Source organism: Corythoichthys intestinalis, chromosome 9 (genome assembly GCF_030265065.1).
Source record: "Corythoichthys intestinalis isolate RoL2023-P3 chromosome 9, ASM3026506v1, whole genome shotgun sequence".
In the NCBI taxonomy this organism is placed as follows: domain Eukaryota; kingdom Metazoa; phylum Chordata; class Actinopteri; order Syngnathiformes; family Syngnathidae; genus Corythoichthys; species Corythoichthys intestinalis.
In genome coordinates this window covers 52773037-52799752 of record NC_080403.1, presented here as the reverse complement: position 1 = coordinate 52799752, position 26716 = coordinate 52773037, and the positions used below count along the sequence as shown (strand labels likewise).

At 38.9% G+C, this 26716-nt stretch overlaps 1 protein-coding gene across 2 annotated transcripts in view; it reads left to right on the top strand.

The window, feature by feature from the left end:
- necab3 (N-terminal EF-hand calcium binding protein 3) overlaps positions 1-26716 on the top strand; it is a 65153-nt gene that overhangs the window by 26584 nt on the left and 11853 nt on the right. For both annotated transcript variants that reach the window (XM_057844817.1, XM_057844816.1), the window contains exons 4-8: positions 4197-4222; positions 4535-4632; positions 10002-10138; positions 21962-22050; positions 22125-22192. In XM_057844817.1, coding sequence (XP_057700800.1) covers positions 4197-4222; positions 4535-4632; positions 10002-10138; positions 21962-22050; positions 22125-22192 — 418 coding nt within the window. The remainder of the gene's footprint in view (positions 1-4196; positions 4223-4534; positions 4633-10001; positions 10139-21961; positions 22051-22124; positions 22193-26716) is intronic.

The following is a 26716-nucleotide window of genomic DNA, read 5'->3' as shown; positions in this document are numbered from 1 at the left end:
GCGCATACATTCCACAAGGTGCTGGAAGCATTCCTCAGAGAGTTTGGTCCATATTGACATGATGGCATCACACAGTTGGTGCAGATTTGTCGGGTGCACATCCGTGATGCGAATCTCCCGTTCCACCACATCCCAAAGATGCTCTATTGGATTGAGATCTGGTGACTGTGGAGGTCATTTGAGTACAGTGAACTCACTGTCATGTTCAAGACACCAGTCTGAGATGATTCCAGCTTTATGACATGGCGCATTACCCTGCTGAAAGAAGCTATCAGAAGTTGGGTACATTGTGGTCATAAAGGGATGGACATGGTCAGCAACAATACTCAAGTAGGCTGTGGCGTTCCAACGATGCTCAATTGGTACCAAGGGGCCCAAAGAGTGACAAGAAAATATTCCCCACACCATTACACCACCACCAGCCTGAACCGTTGATACAAGGCAGGATGTATCCATGCTTTCATGTTGTTGACGCCAAATTCTGACCCTACCATCCGAATGTCGCAGCAGAAATCGAGACTCATTAGACCAGGCAACATTTTTCCAATCTTCTATTGTCCAATTTTGCTGAGCTTGTGCAAATTGTAGCCTCAGTTTCCTGTTCTTAGCTGAAAGGAGTGGCACCCGGCGTGGTCTTCTGCTGCTGTATCCCATCTGCCTCAAAGTTCGATGTACTGTGCGTTCAGAGATGCTCTTCTGCCTACCTTGGTTGTAACGGGTGGTTATTTGAGTCACTGTTGCCTTTCTATCAGCTCAAACCTGTCTGGCCATTCTCCTCTGACCTCTGGCATCAACAAGGCATTTCCGCCCACAGAACTGCCGCTCACTGGATAGTTTTTCTTTTTCGGACCATTCTCTGTAAACCCAAGAGATGGTTGTGCGTGAAAATCCCAGTAGATCAGCAGTTTCTGAAATACTCAGACCAGCCCTTCTGGCACCAACAACAATGCCACGTTCAAAGTCACTCAAATCACCTTTCTTCCCCATACTGATGCTCGGTTTAAACTGCAGGAGATTGTCTTAATACATGTCTACATGCCTAAATGCAATGAGTTGCCGCCATGTGATTGGCTGATTAGAAATTAAGTGTTAACGAGCAGTTGGATAGGTGTACCTAATAAAGTAGCCGGTGAGTGTTTGTTTCGTGGTGTATTGGTGCCAAATAAAAACTGTGTGAGAGAGTGAAATTCGCGCTTTCGAGCCATGCTGTATGTCAAATAAGTTTCATTTTTGCTACGCTATTAAAGATGCCACATGATTGAACAGGTTGGCGTGATCATAGGACTTATAACTGCAAGCTCATGTGTGGTCATGTGACTGTATCATTACATCTGATTGGTATCCTGGAGTCATGTGATTATTGTTGTGATGTCTCATCGGTGAAGGGAAAATCCCAGGGAAAATAAAGTTAAATGTAATAAAAAGAAAAAAATGTAACAAATCTAGTGTAGCCCAAAGTATCAGAGTAAGAGTAGTGTTTTTTCTTCACAAATCTACTTAAGTGAAAGTAAAACATATGGGTGGCAAAATTACTCTTAGAAGTATATTTTTCTCAAAAAGTAAAATTAACTGAGAAAACGTAACATGTTACTACCCACCTCTGTTTACGATGATATATTGAAACAAGGATGCAGTCATGTGAAGAAAAAAAAGGACACACCCTTAAATATTCAGTTCTTTATTAAGAAATGTTCACATATCAACATCTGATCTTGTTTTTCTTTATATCTGGAAAAGAAAGTGATTTAATTGCAGGTAAACAACAAAAATTAACATTATTTTACTCATTAAACTGAATATATAAACAAAAATGCATATTCTAACTGAGGAAAAAGTTAGGACACCCTACGATCAAATAGTTAGTGTTACTCCCTTTGACTGAAATGACTTTAGTGAGACACTTTTTGTAGCCATCTACCAGTCTTTGGCATTGGTCTGAAGAAAGGTTGCCCCACTCCTCAACGCAGAATACTTGCAGCTGTCTGATGTTTGAGGTGTTTCTTGCATGGACAGCCCATTTCAAGTCACCCCACAGCATCTCAATGGGATTAAGATCTGGGCTATGACTCTCCATTTCTTCATTTTCAGCCAGTCCTTGGTGGATTTATTGGTATGTTTTGGGTCATTGTCATGTCGGAGGGCCCAGTTTCGCTTCAGCTTTAATCTTTTTCACAGATGATCTCACATGTTCCTCAAGCACCCTCTGAGACACAATAGAATTCATGGCAGATACTATGATGGTGAGCTGGCCAGGTCCTGCTGTAGCAAAGCATCCCCAAACCATGACACTTCCACCTCCACGCTTCACAGTTGGTATGGGCTTCTTTTCCTAGAATGCTTTATTGGGTTTACGCCAAACATGTCCTCTGTTCTGGTGTCCAAATAATTCAATTTTAGATTCATCTATCCAAAGAACATTATTCCAGAAGTTCTGGTCTTCGTCTACATTCACTCTGGCAAACTTCAGTCTGGCCTTCATGTTCTTCTTGGAGAGCAAAGGTTTCTTCCTTGCACACCTCCCATGAATGTTAAACTAGTGAAGTCTCTTTCTGATTGTCGAGCCATGCACTTTCACATCAAAAATAGCAAGAGCCTGCTGTAGGTCCCGTGATGACATTTTAGGATTTTTGGAGACTTCATTTGGCATCTTGCGATCTGCTCCCGGGGTGAACTTGCTTGGTCGGCCAGACCTGGGCATGTTGGCAGTTGTTTTGAATGTCCTTCACTTGTAGACTATTTTCCAGACAGTGGAATGGCTGATTTTATATTCTTTTGAGATCTTTTGAAATCCCTTACCAGACTCATAAGTGTCTACAATCTTCTTTCTGAAGGCCTCAGAACGCTCCTTTGATTTCACCATGGTGTTTTCTCTCATTTCAACAGTCAGGGGCACACCAAACTAAATGTGAGGTTTAGATAAGGCAAGCCTCCTTCAAAACATTGGGTAATGATGTTCTAATCATGCGCACCTGATGTGAGACCCCTGTGTGTGCTTTTATCTATTTTAAGTGGGATCGAATGTGGGGTTGTCCTGATTTATTCCTCAACAGAAATTGCATTTGCCGTAATTTTTGGACTATAAGCCACTACTTTTTTCCTTCATTTTGATATCTCTGGCTTATACTCCAGTGCAGCTTATTTGTTGATTTTTTTTTTAAGTAACACTTTATTTGACAGCGGTGTCATAAGACTGTCTTAAGATCATCAAAAATATGACATGACACTATCATGGACATTACTGAATGCTTATGTCATTAAATGTCATTTGGCAAATTATGTCACTAACTCAATTTTTGTCCATCTTGGATGTTTTGCATCATTCAAAAGTGAGATCATTTGCCGGATAACACTTAATGACATCTGTTATAAGCATTCATGAATGCTCAGGACAGAGGCATATCATTATTATGATTGTGTAATGACAGCCTTATGGCACCACTGTCAGATAAAGTGTTAGCAAATACCATAACTAGCAATTGATGAAACAACTGGAACAGTAACTGAAGAAATATTTAGCACAGAAAATGATTTTTGATTGTTATTTACATCTGTAGCGCTGCTATGCATGCTAAGAGGCATGTTGGATGACAACAGTGTTGACAACAGATGGCAGCAGAGGTTGACTGTCGGTTGAATGGCCAAATGAAGCTTCTTGAAGCTTTGCAGCCAATTGGTTCAAAGCTTCATGGTGCTTCATTTGGTCTTTTGACAGTCGTATGATGGCACTGTCAAATAAAGTTTTACCGGTTAATATCTTTTGGTGTAAATATCCCATGATACAGTGAGGACGGCTGCGGCCTGTAGTCCAGTGCAGCTTATTTATGAACAAATGTCATTTTCGTGCCAAACTTGGTGGGCTGCGGCTTATAGTCAGGTGCGCCTTATAGTGCAAAAATTAGGGTATTTAAAATGATATTTTGCAGATAATTATTTAAAAAAAAAAATTTTTTTTTTTTTCAGTTTTAATTGTTTAGTTTTATTACTTGACTCTCTAAAGATTGTTAAAATTGATATTAAATATCCATATGACCGCTAGAAAACACACATGCTTCCATAGAGTGTAGTAATTTTTTCACTTGACTGTACATTCACAACTAGTATAATTCTAACCTACCCTTACAAGGTATGGGTTCGGTTTCTAATCGGAATCCTATAATAACTAATGAATCTTTACATGATAACTCTTCTCTTTCCAGCAATCTGGACACTGACAAGCTGTCAGGTTGGTTTTCCTTGTCTCATGCTTGTCCGTCACCACTGCATGCACATCTTTTGGCCTATTTATGAGCATGTGTGTCTGTGGAATGGCCTGGTTAAGGCCGGTGAAAGTAGGACGGAGGCTTGCAAGTATCACTAAATCAAGGAGAAACCCCCCTGCAATGCTTCTATTTTAACATCTAAACCATGAATATGAATTTGTATTCCGACTGAATGTTCATGTCTTGATTGCATGCATTTTAATACTTTACTGATGAATTCCAATGCAAAAAAAATAAAAAACAAACATGTTGTGACGCTTGTTTCCCACATGTAGATTATTTCTCTGAGCACTTGGGCGGGTATCTGAATGTCCTCTCAGCCCTGGAGAAGTTGAATGTGGCCGTTCTAAAGGCCATGTATAAAACTAAAGAGGTAAGATTTCTTTGCAGTGACTTACCGTGACGTTATATGTATTGGACAAACTGGATCAACTTGTGCAAACATTGCTTTCATGGAGCGTTGTATTATATTTGTTCAAATATTGGCTTCTGCTGTAACAGATGCCAAGCTTCGATTAACTGACGTACTTGAGTAAGAAACACCCTCGTCAAATTTGACAAATCATGACTTCACAGTCGTGCATTTCAAAACATTATAAAAGTACAGAACAAGGTTTGACAACATATTTGATATCTTGAATTAAACTCTTATCGATATTCTATGATTTGTCATGAATTATCAGTATTTGAAAGAAGTTCAATTTGAAAGTATACAAAAATTAAATTTTTTTCACCTTTTGTATTATTGTACCGTAGACTTCATAACCTATTGACATGACATGGGAAACGGGGCCGATTCGTAGGGGGCCTATTTTCAAAAACTTCAAATTCAAATATTTACAGAACCAAAGCTGCTACTGACCTAAAACCAAAACAAGCACCTACATTAGCCATATATGAGTCTCCATGAGCAGCGGCATGAAAAAAATCAAAGTCGTTCCCTTATAAAATCCCCATTAATTAATTTTCTATATAAGTATAACACAACTTAAAACGGCTATAAAAGTCTCAGATTTTACACTGGATGCACAAAAATCACCAAATGCAGAGATAATCACCTATATTTTCAGGATCAATAGAAATATTTAACATATAGGTTTTTGACCAAAATAGCAACTAAAATTTTTTTTCCAACAGCTAATAAATAACTAAATTTCACATCAGAAACTTAATAGTTGAGGAAAACATGCAGAATCACTTATAAAACAGTGTCGTCACAGATTACTTGAAAAAGTAATTTAATTACTGATTACGCCTCAAAAAAGTAATCTAGTTACTTTACTGATTACTGCATTATCAAAGTAACTAAGTTACTTTAAAAGTAATCTGTCAGTTACTTTTTACCCATTATTCTCCCTTTGCTGCCTCAACATAAGAATGACAATAGAAAAATGTCATCACATATAATTGACTTTCCGATGATTGAATTTAAAGGGGAATATCAGAATTTCGCGCTAGCTTAGCCACTCCGGAGCCCTGAAACCAACAAATATGTGGCAAACTGTTTGGAATTTGTTGAAATCAACTCCACTGACCAATTAAACCCCGCTAACGCTAAGATTAACCCTAATGTCAAAACGTCTGAATTTCGGCTTATGGTTAACAGCATATCAGTGCCAATGTAAAACACTGCAAACTGACTGCACAAAACTGCAAAGGTGGTGGAGGGCGCGGATGCGCGTCCACAACCCGGAAGTACTCCTCTCAACACACATGCGGTCAATTTAGCCACAAAACGTGGCTGCAACTAAGCACTTTACACTCAATCGGACTTACAACACATCCCACAGATGCTAAACGAACACATCACCTCACGGCATAAATGTGCAACACTCATTAGATGTAAACAAAGCTTGCCAACTTGGAGCGATGACTGCCCGTCGTTGCTACAGCAAAGCTATGAAACGGCCGCGCATGTAGGAAGTCCAACCTTTTGTTGATACCCTCCAGAATGAAGGAAAAATACTCACCTTCATTCATGGATATCCACAGATCAACATTCCCTCGCAACGTGTCAACACTCGGCTCCAATGTCCACCTGCCTGGCCCACGCCTTCAGTCCTACAACACATGTGACACGAGACCAAAACAGGAAATAGCTAAGAGGTTGTCATGGAAACACGTACCGGGAACCTTTTATTTTAGCATTTTATATTCAAAATGCTCTTTGTACATGGCTACAATAATCTTCATTTTACATACATTATGAGGCAATGAAAAAATAGTAACACAGAGACACTAAGGAAACTAACTTTAATCAGATTACTGGTGTAGAAAAATGAACGCGTTAGATTACTCGTTACTGAAAAAAATAATCAGATTACAGTAACGCGTTACTAACTAACGCGTTACTGACAACCAACACTGATTATAAATAACATGTAAATAGATTGTTAATTAATTCTATATACAATCACAACTGATTATAGAATAGAATAGCCCTTTATTATCATTATACCACTATATACTGTTAGCAAATGAGGCTAGCGGCCGCTTGGCGTAAACAGAGCTTTTCTGGCGAAAATTCTTGTGAATAAATGCTTCAATCCCCGAATTCTTCAAACATATGGATGTAAAACAGTCTCGATTCTTGGTTAAAATCAAAGAAACTGTGAAGTTAGCGTTTATTTTACGTATATTGACGAAGTACCATGCTACTATGTTGGCAAATGAGGTGAGCGGGCGCCTGGCGTAAAAGGAGCTTTTCTGGCGAAAATTCTTGTGAATAAATGCTTCAATCCCCGAATTCTTCCTAGATATGGACGTAAAATAGTCTCGATTCTTGGTTAAAAGCAAAGATACCGTGCTGGTGGCATTTATTTCGCGTAAATATTGCCAACTATGAGGCTAGTCAGGTCCATGTGTAAACAAAGAAGAAAATTCCTGTGAATAAATGCTTAAATCACGCATGCATGGTACGAAAAATATAATATTTACCTTGAATCCTCGAACAGATCACTCCTGAGACAATCTTTCCTGTTTGTATGCGTAGTTAAATCCAATAAGTATATCCGAGCTTAAATCGGACATGAGCGTGTGCCGTCTTCAGCTATTACTAATGAAGCTCGGCCCCCTCTGATGTGGCGTCGCGCAAAGACTGACTAGGTGTCAGGTCAATAGCTTTTTGAAGTCTATGATTTTACATTACAATATACTAGGATACTGTATTGTGTAATGTAATGTATACTGTATATAAGACGGTGTTTTTTGCATTGAAATAAGACTGAAAAAGTGGGAGTCGTCTTATATTCGGGGTCTAGACATTATACCCATTCACGACGCTAGATGGCGCCAGATATCAATTAAGCGAATGCTGAACTTGAGGAGTAATTTTCTGTCATGACAGATCTCCGCTACTCTCAAGTTTATCCAGTTTGCATTATTTTTAGGGCTGTCAAATGATTAAAATTTTTAATGGAGTTAATTACAGCTTAAAAATTCATTAATCGTAATTAATCGCAATTCAAACCATCTCTAAAATATGCCATATTTTTCTGTAAATTATATATACATTCTGTAAAATAAATTGTTGGAATGGAAAGATAAGACACAAGATGGATATATACATTCAACATACGGTACACAAGGACTGTATTTGTTTATTATAACAATAAATCAACAAGATGGCATTAACATTATTAACATTCTGTTAAAGCGATCCATGGATAGAAAGACTTGTAGTTCTTAAAAGATAAATGTTTGTACAAGTTATAGAAATTTTATATTAAAAACCCTCTTAATGTTTTCATTTTAATAAAATTTGTAAAATTTTCAATCAAAAAATAAACTAGTAGCCCGCCATTGTTGATGTCAATAATTACTTAGACAATGCTCATGGGTGCTGAAGCCTATAAAATCAGTCGTACCCAAGCGCCAGCAGTGGGCGGCAAAACTCCATAAAACACAATTAACAAGTGGGCATTTCACCCTACTGTCATTTAAATCTGTCTGAGCGGGACATGTGCGTTAATTGCGTCAAATATTTTAACGTGATTAATGAAAAAAATTAATTACCGCCCATCAACGCGATAATTTTGACAGCCCTAATTATTTTATTGCAATGTTTTTCCATATTCAGATTTGTTTCAAGACTACAGTTACAGTTGGACCTCATTTTGATGGTTAATGCAGTTATTGCAATTTTGTTGTTTTATCAAAATAGATTGGTTTATTTACTTTTCAAAAACCAGAAGCCATTCATTTACGAATGTGATTGCACTTTAGTTTACATATTTAAATGTTCAGATATTAAGATTTGAATGAGGCAAAATAACATGCTTTTTCTCTCAAATATATTGTTATAATCATTTGTTTCGGATGTACTGTAATTATTTTCTGTATAAAAATTAATTTGGTGTTCAAAAAGTCTTTTTCAAACTCGAGTCTTGAAAAAGAGGGGGTCGTCTTATAATCAGGGCCGTCTTATATTCGGGCCAATACGGTATTTGATGTGATTTTATTTGAGTAAGAATATTTTGGTATTTTGGAGATTTCAGGGCCTCAGTACTCAAAGTCCAAAGTAAACACCACAAACCTTCTATAAAAAAAAGAAAGATGTACTTACATCTTGGTCACTGACGCACACGAAGGAAAGTTGTCCTCACGCACACTCCTAGCATTTGGTTGCGGTCAACTTGAATGCACGCCGCTCTCTCAACGTTGAGCATTTATTTACAAAACAAAACAAACAAGTAGTAGCACAGTAGTACTGCGGGTGTCAAATTCGCCTCTAGTAGGACGTTTTGCACATTTTGGCAGAACATCGCTCATTCCCAGTCATCTGACGTTCGAGTCAATCAGGAGAAAGAGGCGGCAACTGCAGACATGACCAGGAAGTAACTATCTGTTTGAATACAATGTCGGAGTCCACAGCGGTTTTTGTAGAGAGTTCACGTTCTGAAGCTTTCTTGGAAATACGCTTCATTTGCTCATTAAAAAAAGAGCAAAGAACGCCAAGATGCCATACGGTGGGTTAATATGGATTGGTCGGCTTGTGACGACGAGCCAATCATGGGAAGGAGGCGGGACTTGCAGACATGATCAGGAAACGACAATCTGCTCAAATACTGTACTGTTATACATTTTCCCAAGTTTAAATATACAGTATACATATAGTATATACATACAGTATAAATATACAAATATACAGTACTTCATTTCCTCATTAAAAGACACGTAAAGAACGTCACTAAAAGCATACAGAATGGAACAATAAATCTGCCGTGGATTGTTAGTCCAAACAACAAAGTGGCATAAATCATATTTTTACAGCAAATTTTTTTTTGACTAATTGTTCTGGGACTTTTCAGGTTGATTTGGTAAATGTCATTTAAAAATGACAAGAAAATAGGCTTACTTTTGATTGCCTAAAAGACATTCAAATGCAGTCTTTTTTGGAAACAATTGGAACAAATATTGCATAGAACCCTTCGCCCAGATCCTCATTTAATGACTGGCTTCTTCTTCGGCCCAAACACTACCACCTCGGGACCATTTGCGCCGTGAACCGTGAGTCAAGTGTGCTCATTAGCGAAGACAAGTGAAGGGAGAATGTGTGCTGCATAATTATGCAACTCACTTTCCGCCGGTTTAAAAGCAGGGAAAAATCTTCAGAGGATCTGCGGCCGACCGCTCGGCAATGACCATAGACGTTTAGTCCGTTTCGACTTGGGAGGGATGGCAACGTTAATGATGACAAATGACTGAAAATTGTGTCAGAGGTTGTCCTCTCGCTATTTTCAGGAGTACCACGACTCCAGCGTCCTGGGTCAGTTCGTAACCCGCTTGCTCCTGCGAGAGACGTCTGCTCAGCTGCTGTCCCTGCAGAGTTCACTGCAGTGCGCCATGGAGGCCGTGGACCAGGAAAGCACCCCCGCTCTGTCAGTACCAACACCTCCATCATAAAAATATGTGATTAACGTTGATAATGGTGTTTTTTGGGATTGTTTTGACATTTTAGGCATATTAAAAAAAAACTTTAGTGTCGTGTCGATACCATTTTTTAGCTCTCCTTACCAATACAAGGCTGTCTGGAATCAGCTAAAGCCAATTCTGTACCGATATTATAAATGCCTGCTTAATCACTTGAAACATCAGTGGTATGAAAAAGTATCTGAACCTTTTGGAATACCTCACATTTCTGCATAAAATCACCATCAAATGTGATCTGATCTTTGTCAAAATCACACAGATGAAAAAAAAGTGTCTGCTATAACTAAACCTATAAATGTTTGGGTGGTTTTTCATATTTTAATGAGGATAGAATGCAAACATTGACAGAAGGGGGAAAATAAGTAGGTGACCCCTCTGCCTAAGGAGACTTAAAGAGCAATTGAAACCAATTTTTACCAAACAATTTAAGTCAGGTATGTTCCCAATCCCCGATGAGTGGTTTAGAGCTGCCCTGCCAACTATAAAACACACACCTTGGAACAATTGTAAAGATACACGATAATATCGGTCACCGATAATTATCGGCCAATAATGGCAATTATGACGTCACACAGATAATCCAGATAATAAAAAAATTCAACCGATAATGCAATCCGATAATTATATACTTGATTTTGCCTCCAAATGTGCTCAACCGAAGAATTCAGCACGCCGCCTCCTCAACCCCTCCCCTCTCTGAAGCCCCTGAGGGAGGAGGGGTTGAGGAGGCGGAGTTACAAGACAAGAAGTAGTTGAATATTATGGCGGCTATTACTAAAAAAACGATACTCTCGCCATCTGCGAAACATGTACCGTACAAGGCAGAAAGAACGCGTCCTCATTCAAAACCACTAACCCAGCAGCCATTTAAAACTGCATCACAAAGAATTTTGGAACATATACGAGGCTGCTGCTAGCAGGAATGCTAAAGCTATTGTAAACACTAAGCTAAACTACAGGGCTTGTGACGATACAGAGTCGGGCTGTTTGGGAATGCAGCCCAAGGCGGGTGGTAAATTCCGACGGAGCCCGCCGCTTCGGCCAGTCCGGCAGGCCGCCGCTGGCGGGGCGGGCCGAGCTCGGTTCCCCGGCCTCTGGACCTCCGGCGAACACCCCGGTTTCTCGAGCGTTCCCCCACGGCGTGCGAGCAGAGCCAGGACCCGAATACGCCGCGGCGAACCGGCCGGGGCGGGCGGGCGAACTATCCGGTACGAATGTAGCTGCCACCGAGACAAGACACAGTTTTTTTTTTTACCTTAATGACACGAGAACCAAAGCCCTGGATAAAAGAAATAATGCAGTTTATACGACCACCATTCTTCATGAAAAAGTGATGTCCGGTAAGCAAGCTTATCATGACGGCACAGTGGTTATAAGATAATTTAAACATGGAGAAAACGAAGTCAGCCAGTCAATAATGCATTCAGAATGTGAAATGACGAGCGGTCAGATGACTTTGTAACGCTGCCTTTATTTTCGGCTTAATAAAACTCAGGCACAAAACAACACGCACACGGATGAGAGCGCAAACTCCGTCCAAATAGTACTGCCGTGTAGCAGTTTAGCTGCTGTAACGCAAATGTCGTGAAAGCCGCAAATGTAAACAAAGCGCTGCAGAATGGGTACATGACATCTCGCTCTTTTGAGGTAATCATTTTCACAGTGTGCAACAAAGCATATAACATTAGCAATCACTTTTCAAATTATTTCACTTATTTCTTTGCTCAATTACAGTCACAGTAGATAATCAAATTCTTAAATCAATATTCTGTAGCCACAAATATTATTCAAAATCTTTCCTTCTTCAATTTTTTTTTTTTTTTTCAGGATTAAGTATAATAATGTATCGCTTAAAACAAGGCTGTTAAGATTATTTTCAACTAGCTATTTTTCTTCCAAGAAATCTGAGAGAAATACACTTGAAGCGATGGCAGATAATTTCACTTATTGCCAATAGATTTACACTTAAAACTGACTAGTTTTAAGGAGGTGTGTTTTCAGCGGATTAATGTTATATATGTTAGGAATGGCTTACTTTTAAATGCATTTTTGTGCAACTTAGGTATTTACTCTGTAAGTAATTGTTGCCAAAGGTTTACCATTACACAATGTCAGACAATCTGTCATTATTTAGATGTTTGAATTGACGACTTGTTCATACATTGTGTTGAAAAAAAGAGCAATAAATTATATTTTTGCACAGTAATATTTTCTTTTGTGTATACTTTAAAATTTTACATAGATCTTTTAATAGAATTATCGGCTTGACATTATCGGTTATCGGTTGGAATGAGGAGGAAATTATCGGTTATCGGTATCGGTTGAAAAATGCATTATCGTGCATCACTAAACAATTGTCTTGATGAGAAGCAATGTCTGATGTGCATCATGGATCGATCAAAAGAGCTGTCTGCGATCAAGGACTGTTGATTTGTATAAAGCTGGGAAAGGACACAAAACCATCTCTAAAATTCTGGATGGTCATCAATCGACAGTCAGAGAAGTTGCCTACAAATAGAGAGAGTTCTGCACTGCTGCTTCTTCGTAAGGAGTGGTCGTCCACCAAAGACGATGCCAAGAGTTCAACGCAGAATACTCAAAGAGGTAAAAAAGAACCTTAGAGTGTCTGCTAAAGACTTACAGAAATCCCTGGAACAGTCCAATATTTATGTGCACACATCAATTTTATGTAAAACTATAGCCAAGAATGGTGTCCATGGGAGGACTCCACTGTGGAAGCCACTGCTGTCTAACAAAACATTGCTGTTCATTTAATGTTTGCAAAAATGCACTTGGACACTCCACAGAAGTTTTGGCAAAATATTTTGTGGACCCAAAGTTGAATTGTTTGGGAGTAAAACACAATGTCATGTTTGGAGGAAAAATGGAACAGCTCACAAACATCAACACCTCTTCCCCACCATGAAGCATGGTGGAGGGATCATCATGATTTGGGGCTGTTTAGCTATTTCAGGGCCTGGACAACTTGCAGTAATTTATGGAAGAATTCATTCAAAAGTTTATCAGGATGTTTTGCAGGAAAACGTGAGACCGTCTGTCAGACAGTTGAAGCTAAAAAGAGGATGGACGGTGCAACAAGACAATGATCCAAAACACAGAAGTAAATCAACTTCAGAATGTTTTCAGAAGAACCAAATGCACGTTCTGGAGTGGCCACATCAAAGTCCAGACTCTTAACCCCATTGAGATTTTGTAGCATGGCCTAAATCAGCGATTCATTCACTCATCGATGTGCCATACTGATTTGCAGCTACAGGAAGCGTTTGGTTGAAGTTATTGCTGCCAAAGGGGGGCCCATAAAATATTAAATGTGATGGTTCACTTACTTATGTCCCCCCCCTTCTCTCATTGTTTGCATACTATCCTATATTAAAATATGAAAACCTAGAAAAGTTTGGGTGGTTTTAGTTAAAGCATTCACTTTTTTCATCTGTGTGATTTTGACAAATTATGCACAAATGTGAGAAATTCCCAAAGGTTCAGATACAGTACCTTTTCATACCACTGTACGTTCGAAACGGCACACATTTTAACAATACTTGACACAAAACAATTGGTGTTCATGGGTCCATCTAGTCTAATCAATATGTAAATTTAGTTGTTTCAATTAGCCCATGTTGCCTAACAAAAGTCTGCTAGCTTAAATGCTAATATATTTACAATTCTCATAGCAAATTGCTCACACATAACTCCACAAACTGTAGTTCTAAACTTAATTACAAATGCATACACAAACATATATGAGCTGAAACAACTGACAGCCTCAAGTGGGCCAAACCAGAGAGCAGCTGTCCTTTATCCTTGACTTGTCTGCTCCTTAGTCATACAAGGCAACAGTCCAACCAGACACAACGCTGCCACCAGAGGGCAGTGTATCCTCCATCATTAAACAACAAAAATACAGTGGTACCTCTACATATGAAGTTAATTCGTTCCGGGACCTTATTTGTAAGTTGAAATGGTCATATGTCATACAATACAATACATTATAATTCCATTAATTTGTTCCAAAGCCCGGAAACCTACACTAAATCTTTCATCAATACTGCTTGTAATGTTGCAAATAGCAATTACACTGAGCTAAACAAATTAATTATGTATAAAAATCGCAATAATAATATAATTATAGTAATAATAATACCTGTAATATTGTAACGAATCGGGTTCTAAGTGTGATGAACGGCAAGTCGTTTATGTGGATCTCAATCAGACTCAGAGACCAGAAATAGCGAATAGGGTTGTATTTAATAAAAAGTACAATAAACGACGCATGCTAAATAGTATGCGAATTTAACAAATTCCAATCGAAAATAGAGCACAAAAAACCAAAATGATTAAAATAGGATACAACTGGAGGAAAGGTGGAGAGCACGAAGATGAGGGCAGACACTGCGGTAAGCAAAGCAATCATCCGACAAAGCTGATAGACACAGGCATCCTTAACTCATTCACTCCCAGCCATTTTCAGCGGTCCAACCCCCTTCACTCCCGGCCGTTTTACTGGATTTTGACTGATTTTGCAAGGCCCACAGAAAATTCTGTTCTATTGCTATATAAACATGGAACCCACCAAACGAAAGATTACTCTCTTCTTTCAGCAGGAAAAAAAAAAGTTAATGCATATCTTTTTCCATTCTTTAGAAATCAGCATCAGAAAATAGCTTAGAGCAATTTTCAAATTTCTGATGAAAAAAAATGAGAAATTGAGCTTTTTGTAAAAGCATACATTTCAAACATAACTTTGACTCTAACACAGCTATTTTTTGCTTTTGTGACATCCCAAAAATCTGAATAATGTTTTCCTTCTACAAAATAACATAAACAACAAGACAAATAGAGCTTTTGATGCCAAAGTAACAATTTATTTACACATAAATAAACTATTGAACTGAGAGATGTCGCTGTTGTGGCCGCGACAGCCGGGGTAAACTTTTCCCTCATCGTCGCCTGTCTCATCAAGATGGATTTTTTTGAGTCTTTCTTTTGTGGTGACCACTGCCTCGTGGCGGAATTCGCCCTGGGGAACTTGTGTGGGGCATGTTGTGTTCCTGGGGGGGAACTGGTTTAGCCGTGTGCGTTTGTGCGGGACACTGGAGGGTAGCGGGGGATGCGAGCGGCCGAGCACGGCGCCGCGGGCTCTGCTTGTTTATTACACACTTTTGTGCTTTCAACAATAGGAACATTAGCCTGTACAAAGCTAGAATTCTGCTCAAAAAGTAGCGGGTATTTAAAGATAATAATCCAACAACAATTTGCCTTTCAGACCCCGCATATTGGTCAGCTTTCTTTCTAAAAGAAAGAAGAAAAAAGAAGTCCTGTGCTAAAGAAAAAAGCAATCCCAATGACAAAGATTTTAACATGTATTTTAGAAATGAAATGCCTCAATGAATCATTTTTTTTCTTATGAACGGCTTTCAAAAGCTTTATTGGTGGATTTTCTCAAGTTAAAGCGCCACACAGAAATTAATTGTTTAAGCAGAATCTGTATATTATTTTTATTATTTAATTACAGGTGTTTTAGCTCATTTCAATTTATTTTATTTAAATGGGATATTATTTATTTTATTATGTGTTTATATTTTACAAATGTGATGTAGTATTCATTTGTATTGTATATTTTATGTTGTATAACTTAAGTTCCTATGTGAATATTAGTTCCTACTTGTTATGTTGTGGTAGGAGGATTTTGTATTGAATACGGGGCCGTGTTGGTTATTATTACAGCAGAGAAGACAACTGTAAATCAACAAAGAAAAGTCACCTGTGCCCCGATCTACCACTGAAGAGATCTGATGGGCTCAAAAAGTGGGTTACGATTGCATATTAATTTGAAAATCGACCGGATCCACCGTATTTTTACACGAGGGACTTCCGGTCTGCCCGTTCTGCTAGCTAGTAGCATTGACGCAGGAGGGCCGCGTCTCTCGTCAAATAATAAACTCTCCCGTTCTTTTGCCGCTTCTGGGACGCGTCTAACACGCGGCCGCACTGCGACTGGTGTGCATTGGCTGATTGACTTTAACGGCCACGTTGTCGCGGCGGCCACGTTGTCGCGCCGTTGACGTTTTGTCCTACCGTGTTGGTCCTCGTTATAGTAGAGAAGACGGAGTAAATATAATTTACACAAAGAAACTGTAATCTGATCGACTCACAGCCTCGAAAAGTAAGGGTTACATGACGGCAGAAACTTGTTCGGTACGCGTCCGTTCCGAACCGAACAGCAAGTACCGAAACGGTTCAATACGAATACATGTACCGTTACACCCTTAGTACCTAGGTTTTACGGTCGCGGTTCGGTTCATTTTCGGTACAGTAAGAAAACAAAATGCAAAATATAATTGTGCTTGTTGTTTATTACACAATTTTGTGCTCTCAACAATAGGAAGATAAGCCTATACAAAGCTAGAATTCTGCTCAAAAAGTACCGGGTATTTAAAGATGATAATCCAACAACAATTTGCCTTTCAGACCCCGCGTATTGGTCAGCTTTCTTTCTGAAAGAAAGAAGAAAAAAGAAGTCCGGTGCTAAAGAGAAAAGCAATCCCAATGACAAAGATTTTAACATGTATTTTACAAATGAAATGCCTTGATGAATCTTTTTTTTTTTCTTATGAACGGCTTTCAAAAGCTTTATTGGTGGATTTTCTCAAGTTAAAGCACCACACAGAAATTAATTAATTGTGTAAGCAGGATCTGCATATTATTTTTATGATTTAATTACAGGTGTTTTAGCTCATTTCAATTAATTTTATTTAAATGGGATATTATTTATTTTACTATGTGTTTATATTTTACAAATGTGACGTAGTATTCATTTGTATTGTACATTTTATGTTGTATAACTTTAGTTCCTATTTGAATATTAGTTTCTACTTGTTTTGTTGTGGTAGGAGGGTTTTGTATTGAACACCGTGGGGGCAGTGTTGGTTATTATTATAGCAGAGAAGGCAGCAGTAAATCAACAAAGACAAGTCAACTGTGCCCTGATCTACCACTCAAGAGATCTGATGGACTCAAAAAGTGGGTTACGATTGCATATTAGTTTGAGAATCGACCGGTTCCACCGTATTTTTACACGAGTGACTTCCGGTCTGCCCGATCTTAGCCAGTAGGAGGGTCGTGTCTCACATCAAATAATAAACTCTGCCGTTCTTCTCACGTCCGTGGTGTTGAGCCGCTTCTGGGATGCGTCTAACATGCAGCCGCACTGCGGCTGGTGTGCATTGGCCGATTGACTTTAACGCCCGCGTTTCACTGCATTCTCGCGGTGGTCACGTTGTCGCGCCGTTGACGTTTCTGGGTTATACTGTCCTACCGTGTTGGTCCTCATTATAGTAGAGCAGATGGAGTTAATATAATCTACACAAAGAAACTGTAACCCGATCGACTCACAGCCTCGAAAAGTAAGGGTTACATTACGTCAGAAACTCGTTCGGTATGCCTCCGTTCCGAACCGAGCACCACGAACCGAAATGGTTCAATACAAATTAGAGCTGAAACGAATACTTGAGCAACTCGAGTTACTCGAGTTTAAAAACTGATCCGAGTAATTTTATTCACCTCAAGGAATCGTTTAATTTTGCCAGTTCTAAGCATCACGTTTTGCCCGGACTACTTTTAATGCGGGACGACAAGCTGACGTCACGTGCGTAGAGGAAGAAGCAATAAAAAATGTTTTTTTAAAAACTTACCGCACCCGACAGCCGCTACAAAATACGCCGAAGTTGCTGAAAACTACGCACGCAGGATGCTAGTGTGGTAGCAGGTAGTGTCCGATGCGTCTCATAGATATCGGATGCATTTAGGACTAGATGCTAAATGACAGACTCGGCCGCGTATGGGCAGCGTGAGTAAACAGCCGCCATCTTTAAGCAGTAGACTTCTAATCGCTAATAAATATAACGTTACTGTCACTCGCTAACGTAACATTAGCCCTTCGGAGGGCTAGGTTTCTATTGATAATGACCAAAACTTAACTCGAACTTAAAAATAGCTTGACACAAATGGAAATTAAATTGAAACACTTGGGAAAAACACATAGCTTTCAAGTGATGTGTGTTATCAAGCGTAATTACATTTTTAGGTAAGAAATATGTTTTTTATTTTTTATAAGATCTAGATGTTTTTTGAGTGAAAACCGTGAAATTTTTTTTCTAGTCACATCTTAGATGCAATTGTTGGCTATTTTCAACAATGTACATCGAAAATAAAGACATTGATTAACTGAAAATGGTTCAATATTGGAGTAAATGTCTTTTTTTCTCAAGTATATTTATAATTGCTCTTTACCTAAAAAAAAAAAAAAAGTTTTATCTGATTACTCGATTAATCGATAGAATTTTCAGTCGATTACTCGATTACTAAAATATTTCATAGCTGCAGCCCTAGTTACATTACGTCAGAAACTCATTCGGTACGCCTCCGTTCCGAACCGAGCACCACAAACCGAAACGGTTCAATACAAATACATGTACCGTTACACCCTTAACAAGAAGTGACCTGTAAATGCCCCAAAATCAACAGGAAGTGACCCGTAAATGTCCCAAAAGGAAAAGGAAGTGACCAAAAATCCAACAAGCATTGGCTGCCACTGACAGTCATAGATAATGTTCATTCGCTGCCATCCCTCCCACTTCAAACGGATTGGACGGCTACTAGTGATAAACTCAATTCGATTCACAGCAGAAGGATTAAATAGCTTGTCTTTCTGTTTATTTGTTGTATTGTAGAACATGCAAGAATGATTTGCTAAACCATCTATCGATAATTGTTGGATCGCCATATCGTGAATTGTGGCCTATAACGAAGACAAACATGGCCAAAAATCATTGAAATTTACTTTTACAAATCACTCAGCACTAATTAGATATCATCAGTCGCTAAAGTATATATATTGTCTTGAATTAAAAAAAAAAGAAGCTCATCTCTGCTATTGAAAGACGTCCATGCTGATCGCATGGGGCCCGAGCGGCGAGGAGCCTCACTTAATGAGTTCCACCTCCAACAGCTTTTCTTTCAATTTATTTCTCTCCAGAATGGTGTACGTCTCCAATTCCAGTTCAATCAGATTCCACACTAATAGGCTGGACACTATAGGATGGATTTTTATCTTTGTATTAGAGCTTGGAGTTCAGTGTGACTCATTTTTGCTGCTCACAACATTGGAACGGCTCCGCAAATGATTAAAAAAGATTTGCCAAGGCCGTGATGAGTGAATGTCACACTGCTTTGGTTGGAAGAAATTGTCATATTGTGGTGGAGTTCAAATGCAGGTTGATAGCCTCGAGATTCTAAAGTCTGGGGTTATACAGAGGTGGAACATTTCTACATTATAATTCTGGAAATTTTGCAGTAAATTTTACAGTGGGCGAAAAATGCGTGCTATGGTTTAGTTACAAAATACATCTTAAAAACGTACAGTCCCTGACAAAAGTCTTGTCGCTTATCCATTTTGTAGAAACAATTGCTAATAACCTGACTTTTAATGATTCAATTGGTTTCAGAAATGGATCATATGAAAGCTAAAACCCTCCCAAATGATGTTGAATGTACAAAAATATATTTGTTTGACTGAAAAAAGATTAATCATTTCATGAAAACATAAAGGTCAAATTTTGGCGAGACAAAAGTTTTGTCGCCTACAGAAAGTAGTGTGAAAATTGAGCAAAAAATGTACTTCAAATACAAAAATATGTTACATAACATAAGCGAATTAAGTAGTGGTGCTGTGAGATCCAAATTTAATATTTCGTATGACTTCCATAGGCTTGAAGGACTGAATCCAGGCGGTTTGGCAAGGATTCATACAAATTATTGATGAAGTCATCAAACATCAAAGAAAGCAGTCTTTCATGCCTCCCAGAGTTCATCAACATTCTTGGGTTTCGTCTTCTATGCTTCCTCTTTCATCCTACCCCAGACATGCTCAATGATGTTCATGTCTGGTGACTGCGCTGGCCAGTCCTCGAGGATCTTGATCTTCTTTGCCTTGAGGAAATTTGAGGTAGAAATTAAAGTATGGAATGGAGCACCATCCTGCTGCAGAATTTGTCCCTTTTTATGGTTAGGAATGTAACAAACAGCTAAGATTTGTTGATATTTCAGACTATTTATGTTGCCTTCCACAATGCAGATCTCTCGCACACTGGATATAACCCCAGACCATGATTTTGCTTGCCTGGCACCGCCAGACTATTCTCCCTGTATTTTTCAAACACTGTGAGAAATAGTCTGGGACCCAGCCCATTAACGGCCTCCCGAACAAGTACAAAATCAACCGTCCAATCAGATTCGTTTATTTGCGTGACGCATTCTTAACGAGTAACGTCACTCTTGCTTGCCGAAAGTCGTCTTCACAACAACACAGATGGCGAACGGGAGAGCAGAGAATATGTTCCAATCTGCGGTAAAACCAGTTTTAAATTACCAAAAACACATCGACACAAGTCATTGACAACAGTCAACATGGCTCGCGCTAGCCATGTTGAATAAACGTCTCCATTCTCCGCTCACGTTAATTACTTGTCGCTTTAACAACGTCACGTCTGCCTGTCGCTGATTGGTCCACTCCCCTGTCTGTTTGCTGTGGCTTGCGCCGCCCTCGGAATTTGATCCGCCGGATGGTCGCCAGACTCAATCACTGGAACAGCGGTGAGTCTGGTATACCAGGCAATGATTTTGACACCACCAAACTTCACTGTTTTGTGGCAAAAGGTGGATTTTTCAGATGAATATTCCATTGAATTACACCACAGTCGCCGCAAATATTGCAGGAAACCTACCGGAGCCCGCATGGATCTGAGATTCACTCAGAAAACAGTGAAGTTTGGTGGTGGCAAAATCATGGTCTGGGGTTACATCCAGTATGGGGGTGTGCGAGAGATCTGCAGGGTGGAAGGCAACATAAATAGTCTGAAATATTAACAAATCTTAGCTGCCTCTTACATTCCTAACCATAAAAAGGGACACATTCTGCAGCAGGATGGTGCTCCATCGCATACTTCCATCTCTACCTCAGAGTTCCTCAAGGCAAAGAATATCAAGATCCTCCAGGACTGGCCAGGCCAGTCACCAGACATGAACAGGATGAAAGAGGAAGCATGGAAGACGAAACCCAAAAATATTGATGAACTCTGAGGGGCATGCAAGACTGCTTTCTTTGATGTTCCTGATGACTTCATCAATAAATTGTATGAATCCTTGTCGAACCGCATGGATGCAGTCCTTCAAGCCCATGGAAGTCATGCAAAATATTAAATTTGGATCTCAAAGCACCCCTACTTAATTCGCTTATGTTATGTAACATATTTTTGTATTTGAAGTATATATTTTTTTCAATTTTCACACTACTTTCTGTAGGCGACAAAACTTATGTCTTGCCAAAATTTGACCTTTATGTCTTCAATAAATGATAAATCTTTTTTCAGAGAAACAAATACATTTTTGTACATTCAACATCATTTGGAAGGGTCTTAGCTTTCATATGAGCCATTTCTGAAACCAATTGAATAATTAAAAGGTTATTAGCCATTGTTTCTACAAAACGGATTAGCGACAAAACTTTTGTCCATTTAAATTACACTTGTTACACTGTTCTTTCAATAATGTGACTGAAGGATACTTGAAGTAAATAAACTGGATTGGGTGGAGTGTTTGTATATTGCACTCTTTCATCACCTTCCAACAGTTTCTACATTTTAACATATCATTCACTGATGTTTCTTCCCACTATTTTCTTTCAATCATGACAGTGCAAAGCTGGAATCAAGCGGCCAAAACTATGGTCACTCTGTCCCTAAAAACGACCCGAACGACGTCACCCGACGCTCCCTAATCGCAAGTAAGCCAAATATAAATCGAAACCGTCCTTGCCGTCAAAAGAATTTCTGTCAAATTGAAGTTGTCCGTTTCTAGACGAGGAAGAAGAGTGGAACTCCCAGATTACCAGGCTCCAGCAGTTGCTTGATAAACTGGAACATCAAGTATGAAACATTCATATTACACCGTTTTTGCCAGACTTCTTACGTCTTCTACTTCCCTGACCCGTCCACATCTTGCCGTCACCTCTTCACGCCACTCTTTCATTCTCCCAGCAGGGATCCAGAATGCAATATCCAAGCTGTGTGCACACAACTCAAACCTGCCACTATCTCACACGCTCGCACTCAGTCTGTCCATTTCACTGCCTGTGAAATGTAATAGAAATGTTTTCTTTCATCACTGTGTTGCGGATTTTGACATACCAACTGCTTGGACTTTGATAGTTTACTTCCAGTTTAGTTGAAAGTATCAGTCATTGATTGGAAAAGACCGGGTTGGCACCCCGCAGCTATTTGAACCTTCTGATGCGGCTCAGTTTTATTTTAAATGAATAAAGTGTCAGTTTTCTTTTACAGTGCCTTGCAAAAGTATTCGGCCCCCTTGAACCTTGCAACCTTTCGCCACATTTCAGGCTTCAAACATAAAGATATAAAATTTTAATTTTTTGTCAAGAATCAACAACAAGTGGGACACAATCGTGAAGTGGAACAAAATTTATTGGATAATTTCAACTTTTTTAACAAATAAAAAACTGAAAAGTGGGGCGTGCAATATTATTCGGCCCCTTTGCGTTAATACATTGTAGCGCCACCTTTTGCTCCAATTACAGCTGCAAGTCGCTTGGGGTATGTTTCTATCAGTTTTGCACATCGAGAGACTGACATTCTTGCCCATTCTTCCTTGCAAAACAGCTCGAGCTCAGTGAGGTTGGATGGAGAGTGTTTGTGAACAGCAGTCTTCAGCTCTTTCCACAGATTCTCGATTGGATTCAGGTCTGGACTTTGACTTGGCCATTCTAACACCTGGATACGTTTATTTTTGAACCATTCCAATGTAGATTTGGCTTTATGTTTTGGATCATTGTCCTGTTGGAAGATAAATCTCCGTCCCAGTCTCAGGTCTTGTGCAGATACCAACAGGTTTTCTTCCAGAATGTTCCTGAATTTGGCTGCACCCATCTTCCCGTCAATTTTAACCATCTTCCCTGTCCCTGCTGAAGAAAAGCAGGCCTAAACCATGATGCTGCCACCACCATGTTTGACATTGGGGATGGTGTGTTCAGGGTGATGAGCTGTGTTGCTTTTACGCCAAACATATTGTTTTGCATTGTGGCCAAAAAGTTCAATTTTGGTTTCATCTGACCAGAGCACCTTCTTCCACATGTTTGGTGTGTCTCCCAGGTGGCTTGTGGCAAACTTTAAACGAGACTTTTTATGGATATCTTTGAGAAATGGCTTTCTTCTTGCCACTCTTCCGTAAAGGCCAGATTTGTGCAGTGTACGACTGATTGTTGTCCTATGGACAGACTCTCCCACCTCAGCTGTAGATCTCTGCAGTTCATCCAGAGTGATAATGGGCCTCTTGGCTGCATCTCTGATCAGTTTTCTCCTTGTTTGAGAAGAAAGTTTGGAAGGACGGCCAGGTCTTGGTAGATTTGCAGTGGTCTGATGCTCCTTCCATTTCAATAAGATGGCTTACACAGTGCTCCTTGAGATGTTTAAAGCTTGGGAAATCTTTTTGTATCCAAATCCGGCTTTAAACTTCTCCACAACAGTATCTCGGACCTGCCTGGTGTGTTCTTTGGTTTTCATAATGCTCTCTGCACTGTAAACAGAACCCTGAGACTATCACAGAGCAGGTGCATTTATACGGAGACTTGATTACACACAGGTGGATTCTATTTATCATCATCGGTCATTTAGGACAACATTGGATCATTCAGAGATCCTCACTGAACTTCTGGAGTGAGTTTGCTGCACTGAACGTAAAGGGGCCGAATAATATTGCACGCCCCACTTTTCAGTTTTTTATTTGTTAAAAAAGTTTAAATTATCCAATAAATGTTGTTCCACTTCATGATTGTGTCCCACTTGTTGTTGATTCTTGACAAAAAAATTAAAATGTTATATCTTTATGTTTGAAGCCTGAAATGTGGCGAAAGGTTGCAAGATTCAAGGGGGCCGAATACTTTTGCAAGGCACTGTATAGGCAGACCAAATCATGCTCACTGTTTTGTGTGTATGTTAACAGAACTCTCAGGCATGACATGATTTCCGCAACTATGTAAAGTCATGGTTGCCACTCTAGTGCTGTACCCACAAGTCACTGCACATGTGAATAATGCAACTATTAAACGATGTCTCTACAGTCCCTGACAAAAGTCTTGTCGCTTATCCATTTTGTAGAAACAATTGCTAATAACTAGGGCTGTCAAACGATTACAATTTTTAATAGAGTTAATTACAGCTTAAAAATTAATTAATTAATCACAATTCAAACCATCTATAAAAGATGCCATATTTTTCTGTAAATTATTGCTGCAATGGAAAGATAAAACTAGTGCTGCAACGATTAATCGATTAACTCGAGTATTCGATTAGAAAAAAAGATTCGAATTAAATGTTGCTGCTTCGAGTATTCGTTTAATTAAAGTGGCGGTGTAATGGTTTGTTTTTGAAAGTGTTTGCATTTAGTTTTATTAATTTGGGTGAATACACTGCCCTCTAGTCTGCCTCATTTTACATGGCCAAATCCAGCTGCTCCCTGTTAAGACCAACATAAGCTAGGTTTTTGTTCGAGCTAATGTTTTTTTAATGTATTTGGAATTTAGCTTAAAGGTATATTCAGCCAATTTTTGTGGTAATATGTGTCTGAACCATTTGTTTAGAGCATTGTTTAAAAAAAAAAAAAAAAAAAAAAGAGTATTTCTAGCATTTAAGCTAGTGGAAGTTTGCTTTGTAAGTTAGCCAATTGTTCTTTTGTTGTACATACTGTAAGTAGATCCTTATTTGTTTTTTTTTTTAATACCGTTTGAGGCCCAGCTCAGGTATTTTAATTTTTTCATGTTTATCCAATTACTCGATTAGTCGAACTAACTAGTTCATTGATCAATCCACTACTAAAATAATCGATAGCTGCAGCCCTAGTGTGTTATCAAGCGTAATGAAATTTTAAATTTCAAATTTTAAGGTTAGAAATACGATTTTTTAAATAAGATTTTATAAGATTTAAGATTTATAATAAGTTTTTGAGTAAAAACAGTAAAAAAGTGTTTTTGTTTTTTTCTAGTCACTTCTGAGATGCAATTGTTGGCTGTTTTCAAAAATAAAATAAAGACATTGATCGACTGAAAATGTTTCAATATTAGATGAAATGTCTTGTTTTCTTATGTATATTTATAATTGCTCCTTACCTAAAAAAATGTTTCATCTGATTAATCGATAGAAATTTCAGTCGAATACTCGATTACTAAAATATTCGATAGCTGCAGCCCTACACAAGACGGATATATACATTCAACATATGGTACATAAGTAATGTATTTGTTTAGTATAACAATAAATCAACAAGATGGCATTAACATTATTAACATTCTGTTAAAGCGATCCATGGATAGAAAGACTTGTAGCTCTTAAAAGACAAATGTGAGTATAAGTAATAGAATTTTTATTTTAAAACCCCTCTTAATTTATATGTTTTAATAAAATTTGTCACATTTTCAATCAAAAAATAAACTAGTAGCCCGCCATTGTTGATGTCAGTAATTACACAATGCTCATGGGCCGGCATCACCCACAGACATCGTTTTCTCAGAGCAGGACAACCCCGAAGATGACACCAGTGAAAACACACGGGTCTATAGAAGATGCTTTCCAAAAGCCTTACAATATCAGGTCAGAGAAACACAAGAAAATAACCCACGCAGTGGGGATTTGCATTGCAAAAGACATGCAACCATATTCCGTGGTTGAAGATGCGGGCTTCGTTAATTTAATTGCAACGCTTGACCCGCGTTATATTGTTCCCTCGCGGACATATTTCGCCCACAACATAATCCCCGACATTTAAGAAATGGCACGCAAAGCCATTGAAGATGATTTCACGAAAGCACATAGTTTCGCCCTGACCGCTGATAGTTGGACGTCCCGTGCTACAGAGTGCTACTAACTAACTGTTCTAATTCATACCTGTCAAGTTGTACGGTCTCGTCGTAATTTGTACACGTGAGCACTGGTTTTTAAATGTGTACGCCGTCCGTTACGTTCAAAATCTGCACGTTTTTCGTGCATTGCATTTTTTTTTTTTTTTTCATCCGTTCGGATTTGGTCACCGTTTCTGCAAGGAGCCAATGTTCGTTAATACTTGAATGACGCGAGAAAAGTCAGACACGGAGAGGGAAGAGTGTTGAGACGCTGTAGCAAACGCGATGCTAGGCTAGGTGGCTCCAATTTCCTGACCGTGGCCGACATCATACAATCTACGCCTAGATATCTCATGCATATAGAACTACAAGCGAAATGACACTCGGTAGCGTTAGTAAACAGCCGTCATTTTAGAGCAGTATACTTCTCAGAAAGGCTCTGTTGTAGTAAACCTTCCGAGCGAACCTAAGCAACTTTTTATCCAAAATACTCCTAAATCAGCAAAATCTTGATTTGAGTCTATCTTTAAAGGATGAAACAGTT